The 17335-nt window shown below is 47.6% G+C and overlaps 1 protein-coding gene across 13 annotated transcripts in view; it reads right to left on the bottom strand.

Annotated features, from left to right (window-relative positions):
- Positions 1 to 9193: 9193 nt before the first annotated feature.
- RIN2 (Ras and Rab interactor 2) overlaps positions 9194 to 17335 on the bottom strand; it is a 211009-nt gene continuing 202867 nt past the window's right edge. For all 13 annotated transcript variants that reach the window (XM_065921313.1, XM_065921319.1, XM_065921312.1 and 10 more), the window contains 2 exons: positions 13927 to 14090; positions 9194 to 11069 (listed from right to left, as the gene is read on the bottom strand). In XM_065921313.1, the coding sequence (XP_065777385.1) occupies positions 10746 to 11069; positions 13927 to 14090 (488 nt within the window). In that variant the 3' untranslated portion in view covers positions 9194 to 10745. The remainder of the gene's footprint in view (positions 11070 to 13926; positions 14091 to 17335) is intronic.

Raw genomic sequence — 17335 nt, 5'->3', positions numbered from 1 at the left:
TTCTCTCCCCGCCAAGAAACGTTGTAAACAGCATTATTCCCTTGTTTTCCAGTGTAAAAAGTTTCTGGGGGAAAAGAGTAAGGCCAGCAGGATTTCTGTTTTCCTTTTTGTGGGTGACTTAGTTTTTGTACTGGAGTGGGATTAGTCAGGACACTTCCAGAAAGAAAACATTCTTAAAAGTGCATACATTTTAAACCAACTATATCTTTGACAATTTCAGCAGTTTAACACAAATTTACAAAAACACACACACACACACACACAGTAGTCAAAGTTGAATCACTCCCACATAACCGGAGACAGCCCCTCTGGAAAAGTTTGGTAGTTTCTTTAAAAACTATTGAGTTGGCCAAAAACTTTGTTCGGGTTCTCCTGTAAGATGTTATGAAAAACCCAAAAGGACTTTTCAACCAACCCAATAAATATGCAATTACTATTTAGCCCAGCAGTTGCACTCCTGGGCATTCATCCCACAGAAGTGAAAATGTATGTATACACAAAATCCTGTGCACAAATACTTAGTTCAGTTCAGTTCAGTCGCTCAGTCGTGTTCGACTCTTTGTGACCCCATGGATTGTAGCACACCAAGCTTCCCTGTCCATCACCATCTCCTGGAGCTTACTCAACCTCATGTCCATTAAGTCAGTGATGCCATCCAACCATCTCATCCTCTGTCGTCCCTTTCTCCTCCCACCTTCAATCTTTCCCAGCATCAGGATCTTTTCAAATGAGTCAGTTCTTTGCATCAGGCAGTCAAACTATTGGAGTTTCAACTTTAGCACCAGTCCTTCCAATGAATATTCAGGATAGACTTATTTCCTTTAGGATAGACTGGTTGGATCTCCTTGCTGTCCAAGAGAATTGTCATGGTTTGCATCGTTACATCGTTGTCCCCACCATCACAGTAACTCTATTTAAAAAGTACAAACTACATTAAGTGCCTTGGAGCCCCACACTGACTTAGACTTCTAGGATGTGCTATTATGGCTTTCCGTTTCAGTGCATCCAATCTTATTTTTAACCTGCAGAAAAACACCATTCCTGTCCTGGCTGCACATTTTCCTGCTACAGATGACTCATAACTTCTCATTGATCATTTCACACTGTGTACATCCTTTCTTTGCTTAGTTGGGAAAAAAACAAGTTTTTACCACATTTTATCACAAAACATCTTCCTGCTCACTGAGATGAAATACCATGTGCTCTTCTGTAAATAGTGCTGACCCAGGCTCTCATCCCCCATGGCAACGTTCCACTGACATTAAACAAGCAAACAGTCTGGTGTTTCAGCCGCTGTTGCTTTTTTTTCCTTCAGATCACGTGGAAAAGACAAAGTGCCCAGGAAATATGTATTTTGAGAAATCCTCGGCAATATGCTTGACAATGAAACTACTTGGTAGTTGCCTTCAGACAAAACATTTATTTTTTTTTTTAATAAAATAACTAGGTTGGATAGATGCTTTCACTCCAGTCCTCCATGGAATCAATTACTTTTAGTTTTGCTAGCTAGCTTGTACAAAAGCACTGTCCATTCATAAGAAAAGCTGACTACTGGTTTCAATAGAACAAGGTGAGCAGCATACATGGGCTCCCTACCAGTGCCTCACTTAAAGTGAGAAGAAAAGAGTTTAAAAAAAAAAAATAAATAAACTTTTAAAAGACAGAAATCCATATGAGGGGCTTCTCTGGTGGCTCAGGGGTAAAGAATCCACCCACAATACTGAAGACGATGGATATGCGGGTTTCATCTCTAGGTCTGGGAAGATCCCCTGGAGGAGGAAATGGCCATCCACTCCAGTATTCTTGTCCAATCCCATGGGCAGAGGAGCCCGTGGGGTCACAAAGAGTTGGACACAACAGAACGATTGAGTACCCACTGCACCAAATCCATAAGAACGAAGAAAATGGAGGAGGAGACAACAGCCAGTGATATCGGGCAGCACAGTTATGGAAGCTGGTAAACTCATTTAGCAATCGGAGACAAGCTGAGAGTTTAGCAACTGCTAGACAAAAAGCCTGGGGCAGGCAGTGGATTCCCAGTGCAGAATCTGCTGAGGCCCAGAATTTGGACAAGGCTGGGACGCCTGCAGGGAGAGGGATGCAGTCACAGGAGCTGTGTTCCTGAGTTCTCAGCACACAGCATAGGGTGAGGGTGAGACAGGGCTAAGTAAGAGCAGGCATCCTGACGCGGCCCTCTGGAGGCCCCAGAGTGCTGGCAAGACTTAATCCCACCCTGCAACCTCCAGTAGGACACTGCAGAACTTTTCCTGGGGAAGTTGCCTGACCCAAAAGGAAAAGTCCCACAGCTATTTACATTTTTCATCCCTCCAATGAAATGACCAGGTTGTGACATGGTCACTGGGAGGGTCACCAGTTCACAAACTCTGCCCGGTATCTGCAGCTCCCAACAAGCTTTGTGATGCTTTCCATTTAATTATGAATAGCCAGCCAAAAGCCACGGAACATTTCAGTACAGCCTGTAACCCCCAAAACAATAAAACAGAAAAAGAGAACTAGCATAAACAGAGACTTAAAAAAAAGAAAAAGATACTGAGGGCTTCCCTGGGGGCTCAGTGGTAACTAATCTGGCTCCTATGCAGGAGACACAGGTTCAACTCCTGATCCAGGAAGATCCCACATGCCACAGAGCAACTAAGACCATGAGCCACAACTACTGAGCCTGTGCTTTTGAGCCTGGGAGACACAGCTAGTGAGCCCAACTATTGAAGCCTGAGTGCCTGGAGCCTGTGCTTTGCCAGGAGAAGCCACCGCAATGAGAAGCCTGCATATAGAAACGAAGAGTAGCCCCTGCTCACCACAGCTAGAGAAAAGCTGGCGCAGAAACGGAGAACCAGCACAGCCAAAAATAAATAAATCTTAAAAAAAAAAAAAAAAGCTTAAAAAAATAGGTGTGCAATCTACTAGGTCTGTTACAGAGGCAGGTTCATTTCCTCTATATGAAGCAAGCCAAATGCTGGGAGATGGAGATTTGCCACAAAGGTTTATTTACAAGGCAGCCCCCATAAAACTCTTCCCCCAATTCCCTTCTGGCCCCTCAACTCCAGCCCCTGGGATTGGGGGAGTGGACTGGGACCACTGCTTCCTTATACAGCTGTGATTATTTGATATTTTACACAATTCACTTCTTAATCACCAAATAGATTTTAATTTCATGTCTTCCCGGTGTTTCAAAACTGATGAGTAAAATGGCCCTGTTGGTAACAGATTCTCAGAGAATGAAATGCCTTTAAAAGAACGTTGGTTGTCCTTTCAGAAAACGAAAAAGCCCATAAACTTCCAATATCATGTGCAGACAGTGTGACTAATTATCCAGAGTACGTGATGATGTCCCTGCACACACACGTGCACACAAGTGACAGCAGCTGGCCCAGACAGAAAGAACCTGCTGACTCAGCTTCTGTTTGCCCTCACATCAGTTCGGTTCAGTTCAGTCGCTCAGTCGTGTCCGACTCTTTGCGACCCCATGAATCATAGCATGCCAGGCCTCCCTGTCCATCACCAACTCCCGGAGTTTACTCAAACTCATGCCTGTCGAGTTGGTGATACCATCCGGCCATCTCATCCTCTGCCGTCCCCTTCTCGTCCTGCCCCCAATCCCTCCCAGCATCAAGGTCTTTTCCAATGAGTCAAAGTACTGGAGTTTCAGCTTCAGCATCAGTCCTTCCAATGAACACCCAGGACTGATCTCCTTTAGGATGGACTGGTTGGATGCCCTCACATAGTCGGAGGTAAAAGACGATGCTGGGCAAAATTATTGAATATGTCTTCCCCCCTACCTTTCAGGTGTTTTTTTTCCCCTATAAAAGCAAGAAGAACATATAAATAACCAAGAGGGTAATACTCATTTCCTGACATCTGCCTTTTAAGCCTTTTGTGATCATGCAGTTGATGTGAAGTGAGGTTATGCCTTTTTTTTCCCCCCGTAAGCGTCACCAGCTCCTTTCTTCCAGAGTTTTTTAACAAGGCTTTCCATGTGGCACAGTGATAAAAAAAAATCTGCCTGCCAATGCATGAGATTAGGGTTCACTCCCTGGACTGGGAAGATCCCATGGAGTAAGAAATGGTAACCCACTCCAGTATTCTTGCCTGGAAAATCCCATGGATGGAGGAGCCCGGTGGGCTTCAGTCCGTGGGGTCGCAAAGAGTCGGACATGACTGACCAATTGAGCACACACACCAGCCCTTTCCTCCAGACTTGTAACAGCAGCAGCCTACGCCTGTTTAATCATATCAGCTGCACAAATGTCCTCAATTCAAATATGCCTTGAACTAATACTTCTCAAATTGTAACATGCATTTGGTCATCTGGAATTTTGTTAAAATGTGGGTTCGGTTTCAGTAGGTCTGGGAGGGGCCTGAGACTGACCAACACCTAGGAGATGCTGGGCTTGATCCTTCGATTGCATTTTCTGCAGCAAAAACTTCAACTCTCTGTGAAATGAGATTCTGCATTCTGCCAAGTATGGTTATTTCCATGTGCTTATAAAAAGCAGATGCTTTCCAATGTCCTAGCAAGTTCATGTGTGTTTATTTTTAATTGCTTAAAGAGACTTGGGTAGTTTCTTGTTCTTTGCAATTTTTCGTTCTTTCATTTCACTGTTGATGCATTTCTGTTCTGCTCGTGATTGTATAGCAATAGACTAGAGAAACAGAGAGAAAAAGATAAAATGGACTAACACTACAATCTGAGTCCACTCTCTCTTTATCTGTAGAACTGGCAGCAAGTAGGAAGCAAGGAAACTAGAGATAAGGAAAATCACATCAAATGACACCTGATTCTTCTTTCAGAAGCCTAATGTATTTCAGAGTAATCCAGTTAAATAATAGACATGCATATATAAATATCTAAATGAATAAGTGAATATAAAAAATACAATTAAAAGAGGAAAAGCTATGGAAATAATCACTGACAGTAGTTGCACTTATCCTTATGTCATTCCTTTCTGGGAAGCGCTGCTGCAGGCAACCTCAGGGGCAGACCTGCTTCCTCCTGGGAGGTCACTCTGGCTGCCCCTACAATCTCCCTTCCTCTCTTTGCCCCCTCTTAGCAATAGTCACCACTGGCCATGAGCCCTGCTGATGCTCTTAGCCAGGAGGGAACGCTGGGAAAATCCTTCCAGTTGACACGTGTATCCGCCATCACTGCCATCATCACCTCCATCATAAACAACAAGGCTAACAGAAGGCATCCACTTTAATTCTCCCACACTGGGCATCCCACATACAAGTGCTCAGTGCTGTTGTATCCAACTCTCTGCGACCTCATGGACTGGAGCGCATCAGGTTCCTCTGTCCATGGGATTTCCCAGACAAGATTACTGGAGTTGGTTACCATTTCCTCCTCCAGGGGATCTTCCTGACTCAGGGATTGAACCAGCATGTCTTGTGTCTCTTGCATTGTAGGCAGATTCTTTACGCCTGCGCCACCTGGGAACATGAACACTCTGTGTGTGTGTGTGTGTGTGTGTGTGTGTACACTCTGTGTGTGTGTGTGTGTGTATGCTGTGCTTAGTCGCTCAGTCGTGTCTGACTCTTTGCGACCCCCTCGCCGGCCTCCTCTGTCCATGGAGATTCTCCAGGCAAGAATACTGGAGTGGGTTGCCATTTCCTCCTCCAGGGGATCTTCCCAACCCAGGGACTGAACCCATGTCTCCTGGGTCTCCTGCTTTGAAAGTGGATTCTTTACCATCTGAGCCACCAGGAAGCCCTGGTGTACACACACACACACACACACACACACACACACACACACACACACACACACACACACACGTACGTTAAACCTTTGGTAACTGTTACTGCCTTTCTTTTTTTCATAAGAAAAATTGCCAGCAGACAGTAACACAGATGAGGAAGTAGAAATAACCAGTGGCAGTGGAAATTTTTCAAAGTTGATTATCTCATGATAATAGTAATAATATTCAATGTGCTGGTGGAGAACTGAGTACATGATAATAGTAACTAATATCCAATGTGCTGGTGGAGAACTGGGTACTAAGACTTCACATGGATTAATTCAGTGCCGTATGGCTCCCAGAGGAGTTAAGAGCAAGACGCTGTTAGTTCCTTGGCTGGTAAGAAGGGCCTGTTTGACAGTGTGCATGTTTGTGTGTTTTGTGGATAGATGCTCTGGATGTGATTTTATTTTATATGCTATAGCTCCATTCTTCAGCTTCTTAAATCGTTCCTAGTGAATTTGGTAGAACTGCGCTTCCCAATATTGTAGCCATGAGCCAATTTTGGCTCCTAAACATTTGACATCTGGCTAATAAGATGTGACATATGTGCCCAGTACACAAATAAAAAAAATTAATGTAAAATATCTGTAAGATTTTAGATTAATTGTTGAACTATTATATTTGGGATATCATGGGTTAAATATAATAGATTACTAAAATCAAATAAATTATTAGTAATACTGCAATATAGTGCTATCGATTTCACCCATTTGTAATTTTCTTCTCTCTTTAATGTGGCTACTAGAATACTGAAAATCACTTATGTGGCTTGCTTCCTATTTGCATGGAACAGTGCCATGTTACGAGCACATTATCTTATGGTCTTTTGCTGAAATCAGACAGATGAGACCAAGAACTTGTGCTTGATTAGGTGTTTGGGGCTGTAGACAAGGTCTTCTCTCTCCCAGGCACGTGTCTCCCTAAGACCTGTGTCTTGCTCTAGCCTGGTATTTCTCAGCCCCAGTGGACTCACCTTGGAAATTTCAGTAAAAGTTGCTGCCTGGATCCCGCGTGCAGGGATTCTGACGGTCTGGACAGTTTGGCCATCGGGCTTTAAAGGCCTGCAGGTGAGCTGAAGAAGCAGTGGAAGCTGAGAACCTGATGGGAAAAGAGGACCTGCAGAAATGAGCCCTGGGGACAGCGGGGCGGGGGAGTGGGGAGCGTGGTGGGGGTGGGGGGAATGGGGGCGGGGAGTGGAGGGGGCGGGTGTTGGCAGAGGGGCTTGGCTCACTCTGCAACTCTCCTGGAACTAGATAAGCATGGGGAAAGGTCAGAGCCCACCCAGCTCATTAAAAACTAAACTCCCTCTCCCCTTCAGGGCCCTGGGGTGGGGGGGAGAAGTGGGACTCAGGTGGGGTGGGGTGGGGGTGAGAATGCTTCCAGCTGTGTGAGGTGACACTTCCCCAGGGACCCCAGGGACGGCTGGCTGTGGAAGTGGATGCCTCTCTCACCTCCAGGGGCCATGGGGGAAACCACAGCACTGAGCTGAGCCTGGCCTGGTTACCCCCCACCCCTCCCCCAGCCCCAGCCTCTGGACAGAGCATCCTCCCCGTCCAGGCCTAGAGCCAGAGTCCAGGAGACGCTATAGCAGGTCTGTGTTTGGTCGAAGGAAATACTCAGATCCTTTCATATAATATTCTAAATGTCTACTATGTACAGAATTTCAGAATGCAGGCAACTTCCAACTTTTGAAGGTTAGCTTATTAGCATCGAGACAAGAAACTGCCCCCTCCAAACCGCCCGCTGACTTCAATCAAAGCAGACTTGCCTGTTAAGCAGGGGTCTGGCTACCACTTTATTAAACATTATTGACCCAGACCTTTCTGAATAATTTTTTATAAAACTTCCCCTGCATACCTTCTTGACAAAGTCACTGTTCCAAGGGGGGAGGTGCTGCCACCTGCCACCCATCCTTCCATGCTTCAGCGAGACAGCGTTTTCGAATAAGCACGTGTTCTCTGAGACCAACCACCAGATCTTCCTCCGTCTATCTCTTCTATTTTTCTACGATCCGTTTAGGATTCTGCTATGTTATGTGAACATTCCCCTATGTCCAGGTTGATCAGGGCTCACAAAATGACCAATAACACTTTTGCTCTGAAATTCAGCATCATGAACACGGCTTGGAAAATGATTACTTTTTAGGGTTTTTACCACCAGATACTGCCAGGTGATGAAAATAGCTGTGTCCATGTCTGTAACCCTTCCTCTCAAACCTTTGGGGGAATAAGTGGGCAGTGCTGAGGACTATCAGAGCACGCTCTCATTTCTAGACTCTTAAAGATGAAGGAAAGAGCTGCCCAGCAGACGCGAAGCCGCATTTATGAATGAATGCATTCATGGCTGGGTTCCTGCCTTCTGTGTTTCCTTACAGATCTAAAGTTGTAACTTCCACACAGTACTGAACTACATGAACAGTTTCTATTTCTATTCTCTGTCCCCCGAGGAGAGAATACTTGGCAGCGCATGTAACGTTTAAAAAAAAAAAAAAAAAAATCCTTTCCTCTGGCTGGCATTCAACTTTTATATTTTTAGATTTGGAAATACGTTTCCCTCTCCCTCCACCCAACATATATATTTTTATTCTCCTCTGACTCCTTCCAAACTGCAGCAAAATCTGTTTCCTGGCAATTTGAGAAGTGAGAACTGTCGGAGGAGGGGAAAAAAAGTGAGGAGACATGTGATGCTGTCATGTTAGCATGGAAACATTGCCCAAGGATAAAACCAGGGGCCGTCTTGTGATGTTTTCTTCTGCTCACACCAGCGTCCTATTTTGATCTCACCAAAGTTTACTCCGGCGGCCCCCATTCAGACACTGTGACCCGCGTGGCGGCCCCCATTCAGACACTGTGACCCGCGTGAAATCAGCAGGGGAACCGACTTCTGAAGATAAGAAGAGCTGATGCTCTCACAACCATCAGGACCAAACTGTCACTCGGAATTCACTGTAAATATACAAAGCAGGCAGGCCGCTCAGCTGTAGCTCTGATCTTAAAGTGCCCATCCTGCTACTGGGTTAGAAATTTCGTTCCTTCATCAAGGACTTATCGTGCCATGGCTCTCTGCCAGGCTTGGCTCCAAGCAGCAGGAACAGGGCAGCTTTTTGCAATGTTGGTTTTGCAACAACCCTAAACTCTCAGCCTGGGCACTTTAGAGGTTACATAAGACCTGGGCGGCAGGGGTGGGGGAGAGAGGGGGCGGAGGCGGGAGAGGAGTGTCTGCAGTACACCCAGAAACACCAAAACCTTTCAGGTCAGAAGACCATCTTTTCCTTCTGCTGCAGGATTTTTGCCTCCTGTCAGAACAAGAGCTGGCAAAAAAAAAAAAAACACAGCATAAACTTTTCTGTTTCCTGTCTGAGGATTATCTAACCACAAACACCAGCGTGGATTCCAGTTTTACATAACACTGTGCGGTACATCATTACACTCCGCTTCTCAAAGGAAAAGAGACAACATGAGGATATTGCAAGAATTATTTTCACACATGAATTATCGTACAGTATTACAAAGAGTTATGTGCAAAACTCCATTAAAAATCATTTACAAAAGGAAGTACAACACAGTATGTGTTGAGGGTTCCAGATGTATAGCAAAAGCTTGAAAAGGTACAAAGTAGAAAGCCAAACAAATCAGATGACTGGGCATCTTTACACAGTACAATAACATACTTCTGTAACTACCTGTGTGACACGGATACAAGAATTCATTCTCTGTGCAACCCCCCGACCCCCACCCAAACAGGTTTCATAAAACAGAAATTGAACTTCACCACACATTCCTACAACACAGACAGTCTTTTTTTGGTGCAGCGGCAAACTCCTTTCCAAATAGTATTTATTTAATTCGATGAAACTCACATTATGTGGTTTCTGCCCCAAAGAATTTGATGCTGTTAGTTTTGATTTATGTGGAAAAGGGGGGGAAAAAAAAACTGTTGCTCTAATTTTTTTTTCCTTGTGGTGTTTTCAAAATTGCTTCCAAAAACAAATAACATGGGACAGATTTTGCAAACCTCACTGCATATTTACAGTATTTTCAGCATAGGTGGTTCCTTCTATCTCCTTTTCCCACTTCCTTTAAGGAGCCTGAACCAGCAGGCTCCACTCTTTAGTCTCCTGTGAAGAGTCTGTATTTCCCTCTCAGTCTCTCTCTACATTCATTTCTCTCCTGATTCTCAGCATCACTTGGTGAAAACACAAAACAACATGATAGCTCTGAGCGTGAACAAGGTAACGACAGTACATCGGATTCCCAAAGGCATTCTGTGGCCAGTGTCAGAAATACATGGCTGTAAGAAACCCAGTAGTCTCTCCCCACAAAGTGGCCGAAACATCCAGTTACGGAAGAGAGACCTTTAAAATGCAATACTCTCAAATCCAGCAAGAGATTTCTTTTTTGCATCATTCAATGTTAAAATCACATGCATAATTATAGAATATCTTAAAAGTTACAAAAATATTTTAAAAACCAATCCTGACAGTTTACCTGCAACTGCTATAAAATCTTCTATGAAATATATAAAAACACAAAGGCTCTTTGTAAAAAAAAAAAAAAAAAGGAAGGAAGGAAGGGTGGATGAAGGCATCCACGGAACTGAGAGGTCCTTGATGCACTGCATCGGACCGTCTTGTCAAACGCCTGCTGTTGAACTCGAGAGAAGAGCTGGTACTTAAACGTTTATTCAGTACATATGCACACACGTGAGCCAACCCAATACCTGGCTGAGGGGTAGGCAGCAAGCCATGTGGGGACACTTGAACCATTGGATGCAAGTTTCCACCTCTGAAGGACAGGTCCTCCTCTTTGCTGAACCTCAGCGAGCTCGCTGGGGAGTCGTGGTTAAAGATGCCCTTGGCCAAGTGGGCCTGTGGATGGCTCGGCCACGGGTCCTCAAGGAGATGACTGCACAAGACCGTGGACGCCAGAGGCCAGGTTGCTAAGTCTCCCCCTTTGGACGCACCACTGGGAAGCCTCCGCGAGTCCCCTAGGAGGCGCTGAGGCCTTCCTCCCCGTTCTGGAAGATGATGCCATAAGGATCCTTCTTGATGCGCTTGTAGACGAAGTGGAAGACGTGGGGCTGTGGCCGGCTGTGCAGCTCGGCCTTGATCTTCTGCGGGTACGTGTCCTCTGCGAGCTGCTGCCACGTTTCATCCACAAAGAGGAAGAGGCTGTACTCCTGGGGGTCGGCCACCTTGAACTTCTCGGCGCAAAGCTGACACACGTCTTCCGTGGTGACGTACGGCCTCACGAGGAGGGTCTTTCCCGTGCAGCCACTGTTGACCTCCTGGAATGCAACCCGGAGGTAATTCTGCAGGGGGCGGAATAAAGAGATTCGGGGGGCACAGAGTCAGAAGAGGAAGAGAGACGGCACAGATGAACCCGTGGGATGCCAAGGAGAGGGCTCGCAGGTGAGCCTCACCAGGACGTCCAGTGTCAGGACACCAGGCCTCCCAGGCAGGGAAGGGGGCTGATCCCAGTCGGGACAGTGGAGAGCACACTGCATGGTCTGGGTTGCTGTACTGTTGTTATCGTTTAGTAGCTCAGCTGTGTCCGACTCTTTGCAACCCCATGGACTGTAGCCCGCCAGGCTCCTCTGTCCATGGGATTCTCCAGGCCAGAATACTGGAGTGGGTTGCCATTCCCTTCTCCAGGGGATCTTTCCAACCCAGGGATCATACCCGGGTTTCTTGCATTGGCAGGCGGATTCTTTACCGACAAGCCACCAGGGAAGCCCTGTAATTCATCCCAAGTGTCAGAAGCAGGAAGTCTGTTCAGCCCTGCTCTTTCAGTCCCTTTCGTAATGCTGGGCTGAGAAATTCCTGGTAAAGAGTGTCAACTTACTGCTACCCTGATCTTATCCCTCTAGCCTCCAAAACTGTGAGAAATAAATCTCTGTTGTTCACAAGCCAAAAAAAAAAAAAATGTGTCAACTAGAAGTGATGCCGGCTTTATTCCCAGCTTGAAAAGTAACCCAGAGGGCAGAAGAGCCTGAGTCAGGACAGCAGGGGGAGACACATAACCTGAGGACACAAGAGCACAGGCCCTGTTGGCCCTGGACTACCTTTTACAAAGCCTAAGCAGGGGCTATGCTGTTACTGCGGACAGCGGACCAGCCTTCTCTCCCCTAAGGGCAATCTCACACCGTTGAACCCAACGCAAGGCTCCAGGTGGCTCTGAGTGCCCTGTGGAAAGTTGGTGGTGGGGGGGGGAACATGGATTCTGTGGAAAGACTTGGGAGATGCGCTGACTGGGTGCAGGGTGCTGCCATGTGGAAATGGAAGGTGTCGGGGGGTGGGGGGTGCTGGCAGGCCCCGTGTCATAAGCAGTGCCAGGTAAGCGGCATCACAGGACAGACTGGGGTCCTGATCAGGGGCAGGGTGTCCCAGCCTCCCGCCCGGTTCTCCCAGCGTCTGTGGCCCCGAATTATTCTTCAGTTCCACTTCTTCAGGAGCGGGGGTTACCAGGTAAAATAGGGGAGGCCCTGTTACATCGGATTTTCAGACAGAAAATAAATGCATCTTCCTTTTCAAAACATGGTCGCCCTACTCAAGCGTGAAGGGGAGTGAAGCCCTCTGCCTGGGACCCATGAGGGTTCCCCTGAGGGTTTCCTGGGCTGATGGAAAAGAGAGTTCCCTTGGGAAGGACAGTGCAATCTGCACAGGAATGATGAAGTTGAGGCTCTGAACCGGAACGTTTCGGGGCACCTCTAAGCACACACCTGCCCTGTTTTACATACCCCTCCTCTCTCCTCTTGCGCCCCACCCCCAGCACACGTGGCTCGAACGCCTGGTGTGCATTCACTCACTGACTCCTGAAGAGGACTTTGTGCAGGAGGCCTACACTATCCCCATCTGATCAGGGAAGAAGCTGAGGCACAGAGAGGCTAGGTAACTTGCCCAAGGCCACACAGCGGGTGAGTGGCAGGCCAGCGTTCCAGCCTCTTGCCCATGAGGTGAGGTGCTACCAGTCCGGCGTGAGCAGACGAGTGTGTCTGTGAGCCTGACTTAGGTGTTCCAAATGCAGCCTCGCTTCCTGGCTTTGCTCCTTCAGCCAAGCTGAGTGCCGACAATCTCTGTCGTGGGCCTATTCTAAGAAGATGCCCGTCTGCAAGGTGAGCGAGGCTGGTGGGGAGGGGTGTGTGTGAGACAAGGGCTCCGTGAACTCCGGGGGTCTCTGGCCGAGAAGCTCCAGATAGAGACAGGGGGCTGGGGAAGGTGGGAATTGGAAGGACATGCATTTTCCTTCAAGAACACCTTGCTGACCCTGCCTTTCCACGACAGGCTCCTTTAAACCAAATGTACCTTTTGAGTGTTTTCAGAGCATTAAAAAGGCAAAAAGGGCAAGGAAAGTGAATTGGGACTCAGAGACAAATCTGGCCTGCTTGGGAATTCACCACGTGGCACATGGACTCAGTCCCGGTTCACAGTTCTACTGGAAGCTTTTGAAATATTATTTGAAGACCTGTGCAGACTCACTCATCATTTCATAGACTGTGAGCCCATGAAGTGATCCTGTGTTGGGTCAAGATTTCTACAGCCTCAACCCGCCTCTCCTCTCTAGGAAGCATGCTCCATAGGAATCCCACTTTCCCAGCACCCCACTTTCATGGACAGAGAAAATTCTGGATGGGGAATTCAGGCAAGATTGGGCTCAGATGTTCATGCTCCAGCTCTGGCCCTACCAGGCTGCCAGAGCTGACACTGCCGATGAGACCCTAGGGTCTTCTGTTTTGGGAGAAGGGGGCAGGGAGAGGAAAAAGGAATGGGGGTCACTGCACCTCTCCATCTTCTCAGAGAGGCCAGGTCAAGTGCAGGGCCTCACAGGGCTGTTTCCATACGGCAGGTCACCTGTCTGCCACCTGTGCCAGAAGCATCCTTCCTGTAGGCTTTCTAAGGGCCTAGGTGCTCAGTATCCATGCAGAACCTTCAGGAGGAATCCTGCCTTCATTTGACTATTTCCTTAAGGGCAGCAAAACTTGGGCCAAATCCACACACACACACACACACACACTCTCTCTCTCTCTTCTAAGGAAAAGAGAGAAGTGAAAGAAGGTCAGAAGATGGTTTAAAATAGCCCTTTTCCACTGGATGATCGGACTGGGGGGGCCCTGAGCCGCGTGGGCCGTGAGGAAGCAGTGGGGCCCACCCTGGCCGCTGGCCACGCACCTGAAAGTCGTCCACCGAGGGGACGGTCCGGTTGGTGGTCCTGCGCTTGTGCCACTGTCTCAGGGTGTCCCTGGCCTCGGAGCTGAGCAGCCGCGCCGCCTGCTCTTCCTGGAAATTCTTTATCAGGGAGAGGGCCCCGTAGGTGCTCGTCAGGTAATAGCCTCCTGGAAAGGGTAGACAGAGTGAGTTCTGCAGGGGTTCACCTCTGGGGACCACAGGAGGGGGACCACAGAGTCGGAAGTCAATCTCCACCTTGCCCCTTCTCTTCCACACGCATTTTTTTTTTTTTGAGCAAGAGAATCCTCTTCCATCCATTCCTGCATTCCTCTCCATGGATGTGCAGCTAACCCAGGCCTGAGCCACTGTCTGGGGACTGAGGACCAGGCCCTGCTTCCACTGATGGAATTTCCATTCCAAAGCTGAGACTCACAAAACCAACCAAAGTGCAACTTGAAAACACTTTGCCAGAAAAGGTCAGAGCGCTGGAGCCTGACATATTGAGGGCGGGGGGAGGGTGGTGGCTTGTGAGGGCGGCGGGGTCCACTGCTGAGGTCAGAACACTTTCCAGTAGGAACAGGAGTCCACCCACCTCCCAGCAACACCTGCTTTGAAGCTCCTCATTTAAGAACTCCTATGTGCTAAATTTGAAGTGAACTATATATACACTTTGAAAGAAATACACAATATACAAGTGTGCTTACCATAATATGGGGTTTTCAAAATAACCTCTCCCTCATGTTTCCCTTTCTTAGCCTTACACATAGGGACTCACAGAAGAGGACCTTTAGGAAAAGGTTAATTTACAGGGAAAAGGAAGTGACGTCCTTCTTGCTGGTGCATTTGGGAATGATTTCCTGTTTGTGCTGTGCTCAGTTGCTCATTTGTGTCTAACTCTTTGCGACCCCATGGGCTGTAGCCCACCAGGCTCCCCCTGTCCACGAGGATTCTCCAGGCAAGAATATTGGAGTCAGTAGCCTTTCCCTTCTCCAGGGGATCTTCCCGACCCAGGGATCGAACCCGGGGTCTCCCACATTCCAGGCGGATTCTTTACCACCTGAGCCACTAGGGAATCCCTCTGATGTCTGAGGGGGTGTTAAAAACACTTACAATACTCTGAAAGGCATGTAAATGTGTTCACAGTTTGGTCCTAAACTATAGGGTTGTCCAATAAGTTCATTCTGGTTTTCCTCTAAGATGTTACAGGAAAACCGGAAAGAACTTTTTAGATAACCCAATACGATGAGGTGCCTTTCTGGAACCTGTAAAGCTCCTCGCTGGAGAAACACTAGAGGGCGCACTAGATGTTTATTACAAACTCCACAACTGGACACTGCACGTTGTGGACTGAGAGACATTCTTCGTCCAAATACCTGTTGAATCTCCACCTTGAGCCAGGTACAGAGCCGGGCTGGGTTTGTAAAAATTAGAATCTGAGTCCCTGCTCCATAAATGCATTAAAAGAAAATGGATATTGGTGTGTTATTCATGCAGGGACCAGAAGTTAGCTGTGGTTAAATGAGTTTTGTCTGCCAAGTGTCACTTCCACCGCCAAAGTATTGAGTGTTAACACAAGACCCTAGAGAACTTTCTCTCTGGTCAACGAGTGGCAACGCTCAAGATGGCAGGTGGTCCACCATCTAGGAAACGAGCTGAATGCCCCCCTAAGTCATGCTGGACGTGGAATCTGAGAAACAATTTTGTGGTTTTCAGGTCACTGGCAGAGATTTGGGGGTCTTTTTTTTTTTTTAAGATTTTTTTGATGTGGACCATTTTGAAAGTCTTTGCTGAGTTTGTTACAACATTGCTTCTGTTTTATGATTTGGTTTTTTGGCAGGGAGGCGTGCAGGAGCTTAGCTCCCTGACCAGGGATCGAACTTGCATCCCCTGCATTGAAAGGTGAAGTCCTAACCGCTGGACCACTAGGGACGTCCCTGGAGGTTATCACTTACTGTAGCATCCTCTCGCCCACTCTGAGCAGCACACCTGCTATGCATCCATCATAGGTCAGCCTTTTGGTTCAGAGTCATTTGACTAATTTGGCAGATTTACCACTCAGCTGTAAGCTTCCTAGGGCAGCCCCCACGGTACACAGTAGAAAGTTTCAAGTGGCTGAGTTTTACTAAATATTTTACCCATGAACAAATCACATGATTGAGTGGGAAACTCAGTAGTATGGAATTTAAATGTGACACAGAGGATTTCAGGAAAAACCAACATGGACCTAAGGACTCAAGAGAGGCTTGTGGAGGTGTCAGAATTGGAGCTCGAACTTGGAGGGACGACGACTGTTGAGTTGGGGATGGGGGTGGTTTCCTTTGAATGTCAAATTTTTCACTCTATGGCTCAAAGTTCAGGCCACTGAGGGGAAAACGCCAAATGCTGGAAGCACAAAACTGACCACACTTGGAAACATGTGGATGCAATTAGAGTAAGGTTTAAGTTTCAACAAAACTAACCCCGCCACTAGGGCTGTGCATGTCAAAGGGATTCTATGACGTCTTTTCTGTAAGTGAAACGACCTGCTTCAACAGCAGAAAACTGATGTGGGCTGTGCTTTGGGCTGTGGGGCAGGATGCAGGGCAGGACCAGCCGTGCGCCTCCTCCTGGTCTGCCAGCCTGACAGGGCCGCCCGGTTCTCCCAGCAAGGGGCCCAAGAAGCCAGGACATGGCTGAGTGAAGGCGGGCTCCAATGAAACCCCGAGTTGGCTGACTGCTCTGTATGTTTTCTAGCTACGTCCTTGTCTTTCTCTGTGATTCCCAGAGGTGAGGACCTGCCCACCTGTCACTGACACAGTACCCTGAGCAATGCCTCACTCCGGAGAAATGCTGGGAAAAATGACAGGAAGTGGCTGTCTCCATCCTCAGGTCACAGGATGTAAGCATGTGTTTGTCCCAAGTACACACTGTCAGCAACAGAATGGTAATTTTCTGAGGGAGGCTGGCATGTCCTTTCCCCAAAGCCCCAGGAGTTCAGCACACTTATTACTAGAATTAAACATGACTGAAGCTCAAAATAACCCTCGCTGCATATACAATTATAATAATAATGCCATGGAAGAAAGAAAAGAAGGGCATGGAAATGAATGTATGTTTCCTCCTGGTCCCTGGACAAAGCCACATGCTTCCTCCCTCCTGGGAATCCCAGGGCAGAGCTGGGGAGGAAGCCTCCAGGCAGGGTCTGGGCAGTTTATCCTGGAGGGTCCGGCCTCAGCATTGGTTTATATTAATGAGGGGAGATAAACTGGGAAGAGGTAAAGGGATGGATGAAAAGATACTCATCACTGGTCCTGAGTCAGCAGGTCCCTGCAGGGGTGGAGGGGGACCACAGGGCTCCCTGGAGGTCAGACCCTCTGACCCAGAGTCAGGCCCTGGGGACCAAGGGAACTAATGCACACGTTTGGGGGGTGAC

Source organism: Muntiacus reevesi, chromosome 2 (genome assembly GCF_963930625.1).
Source record: "Muntiacus reevesi chromosome 2, mMunRee1.1, whole genome shotgun sequence".
Taxonomy (NCBI): domain Eukaryota; kingdom Metazoa; phylum Chordata; class Mammalia; order Artiodactyla; family Cervidae; genus Muntiacus; species Muntiacus reevesi.
The sequence above is the reverse complement of the archived record's forward strand: the minus strand, read 5'-3'. Positions and strand labels throughout refer to the sequence as shown.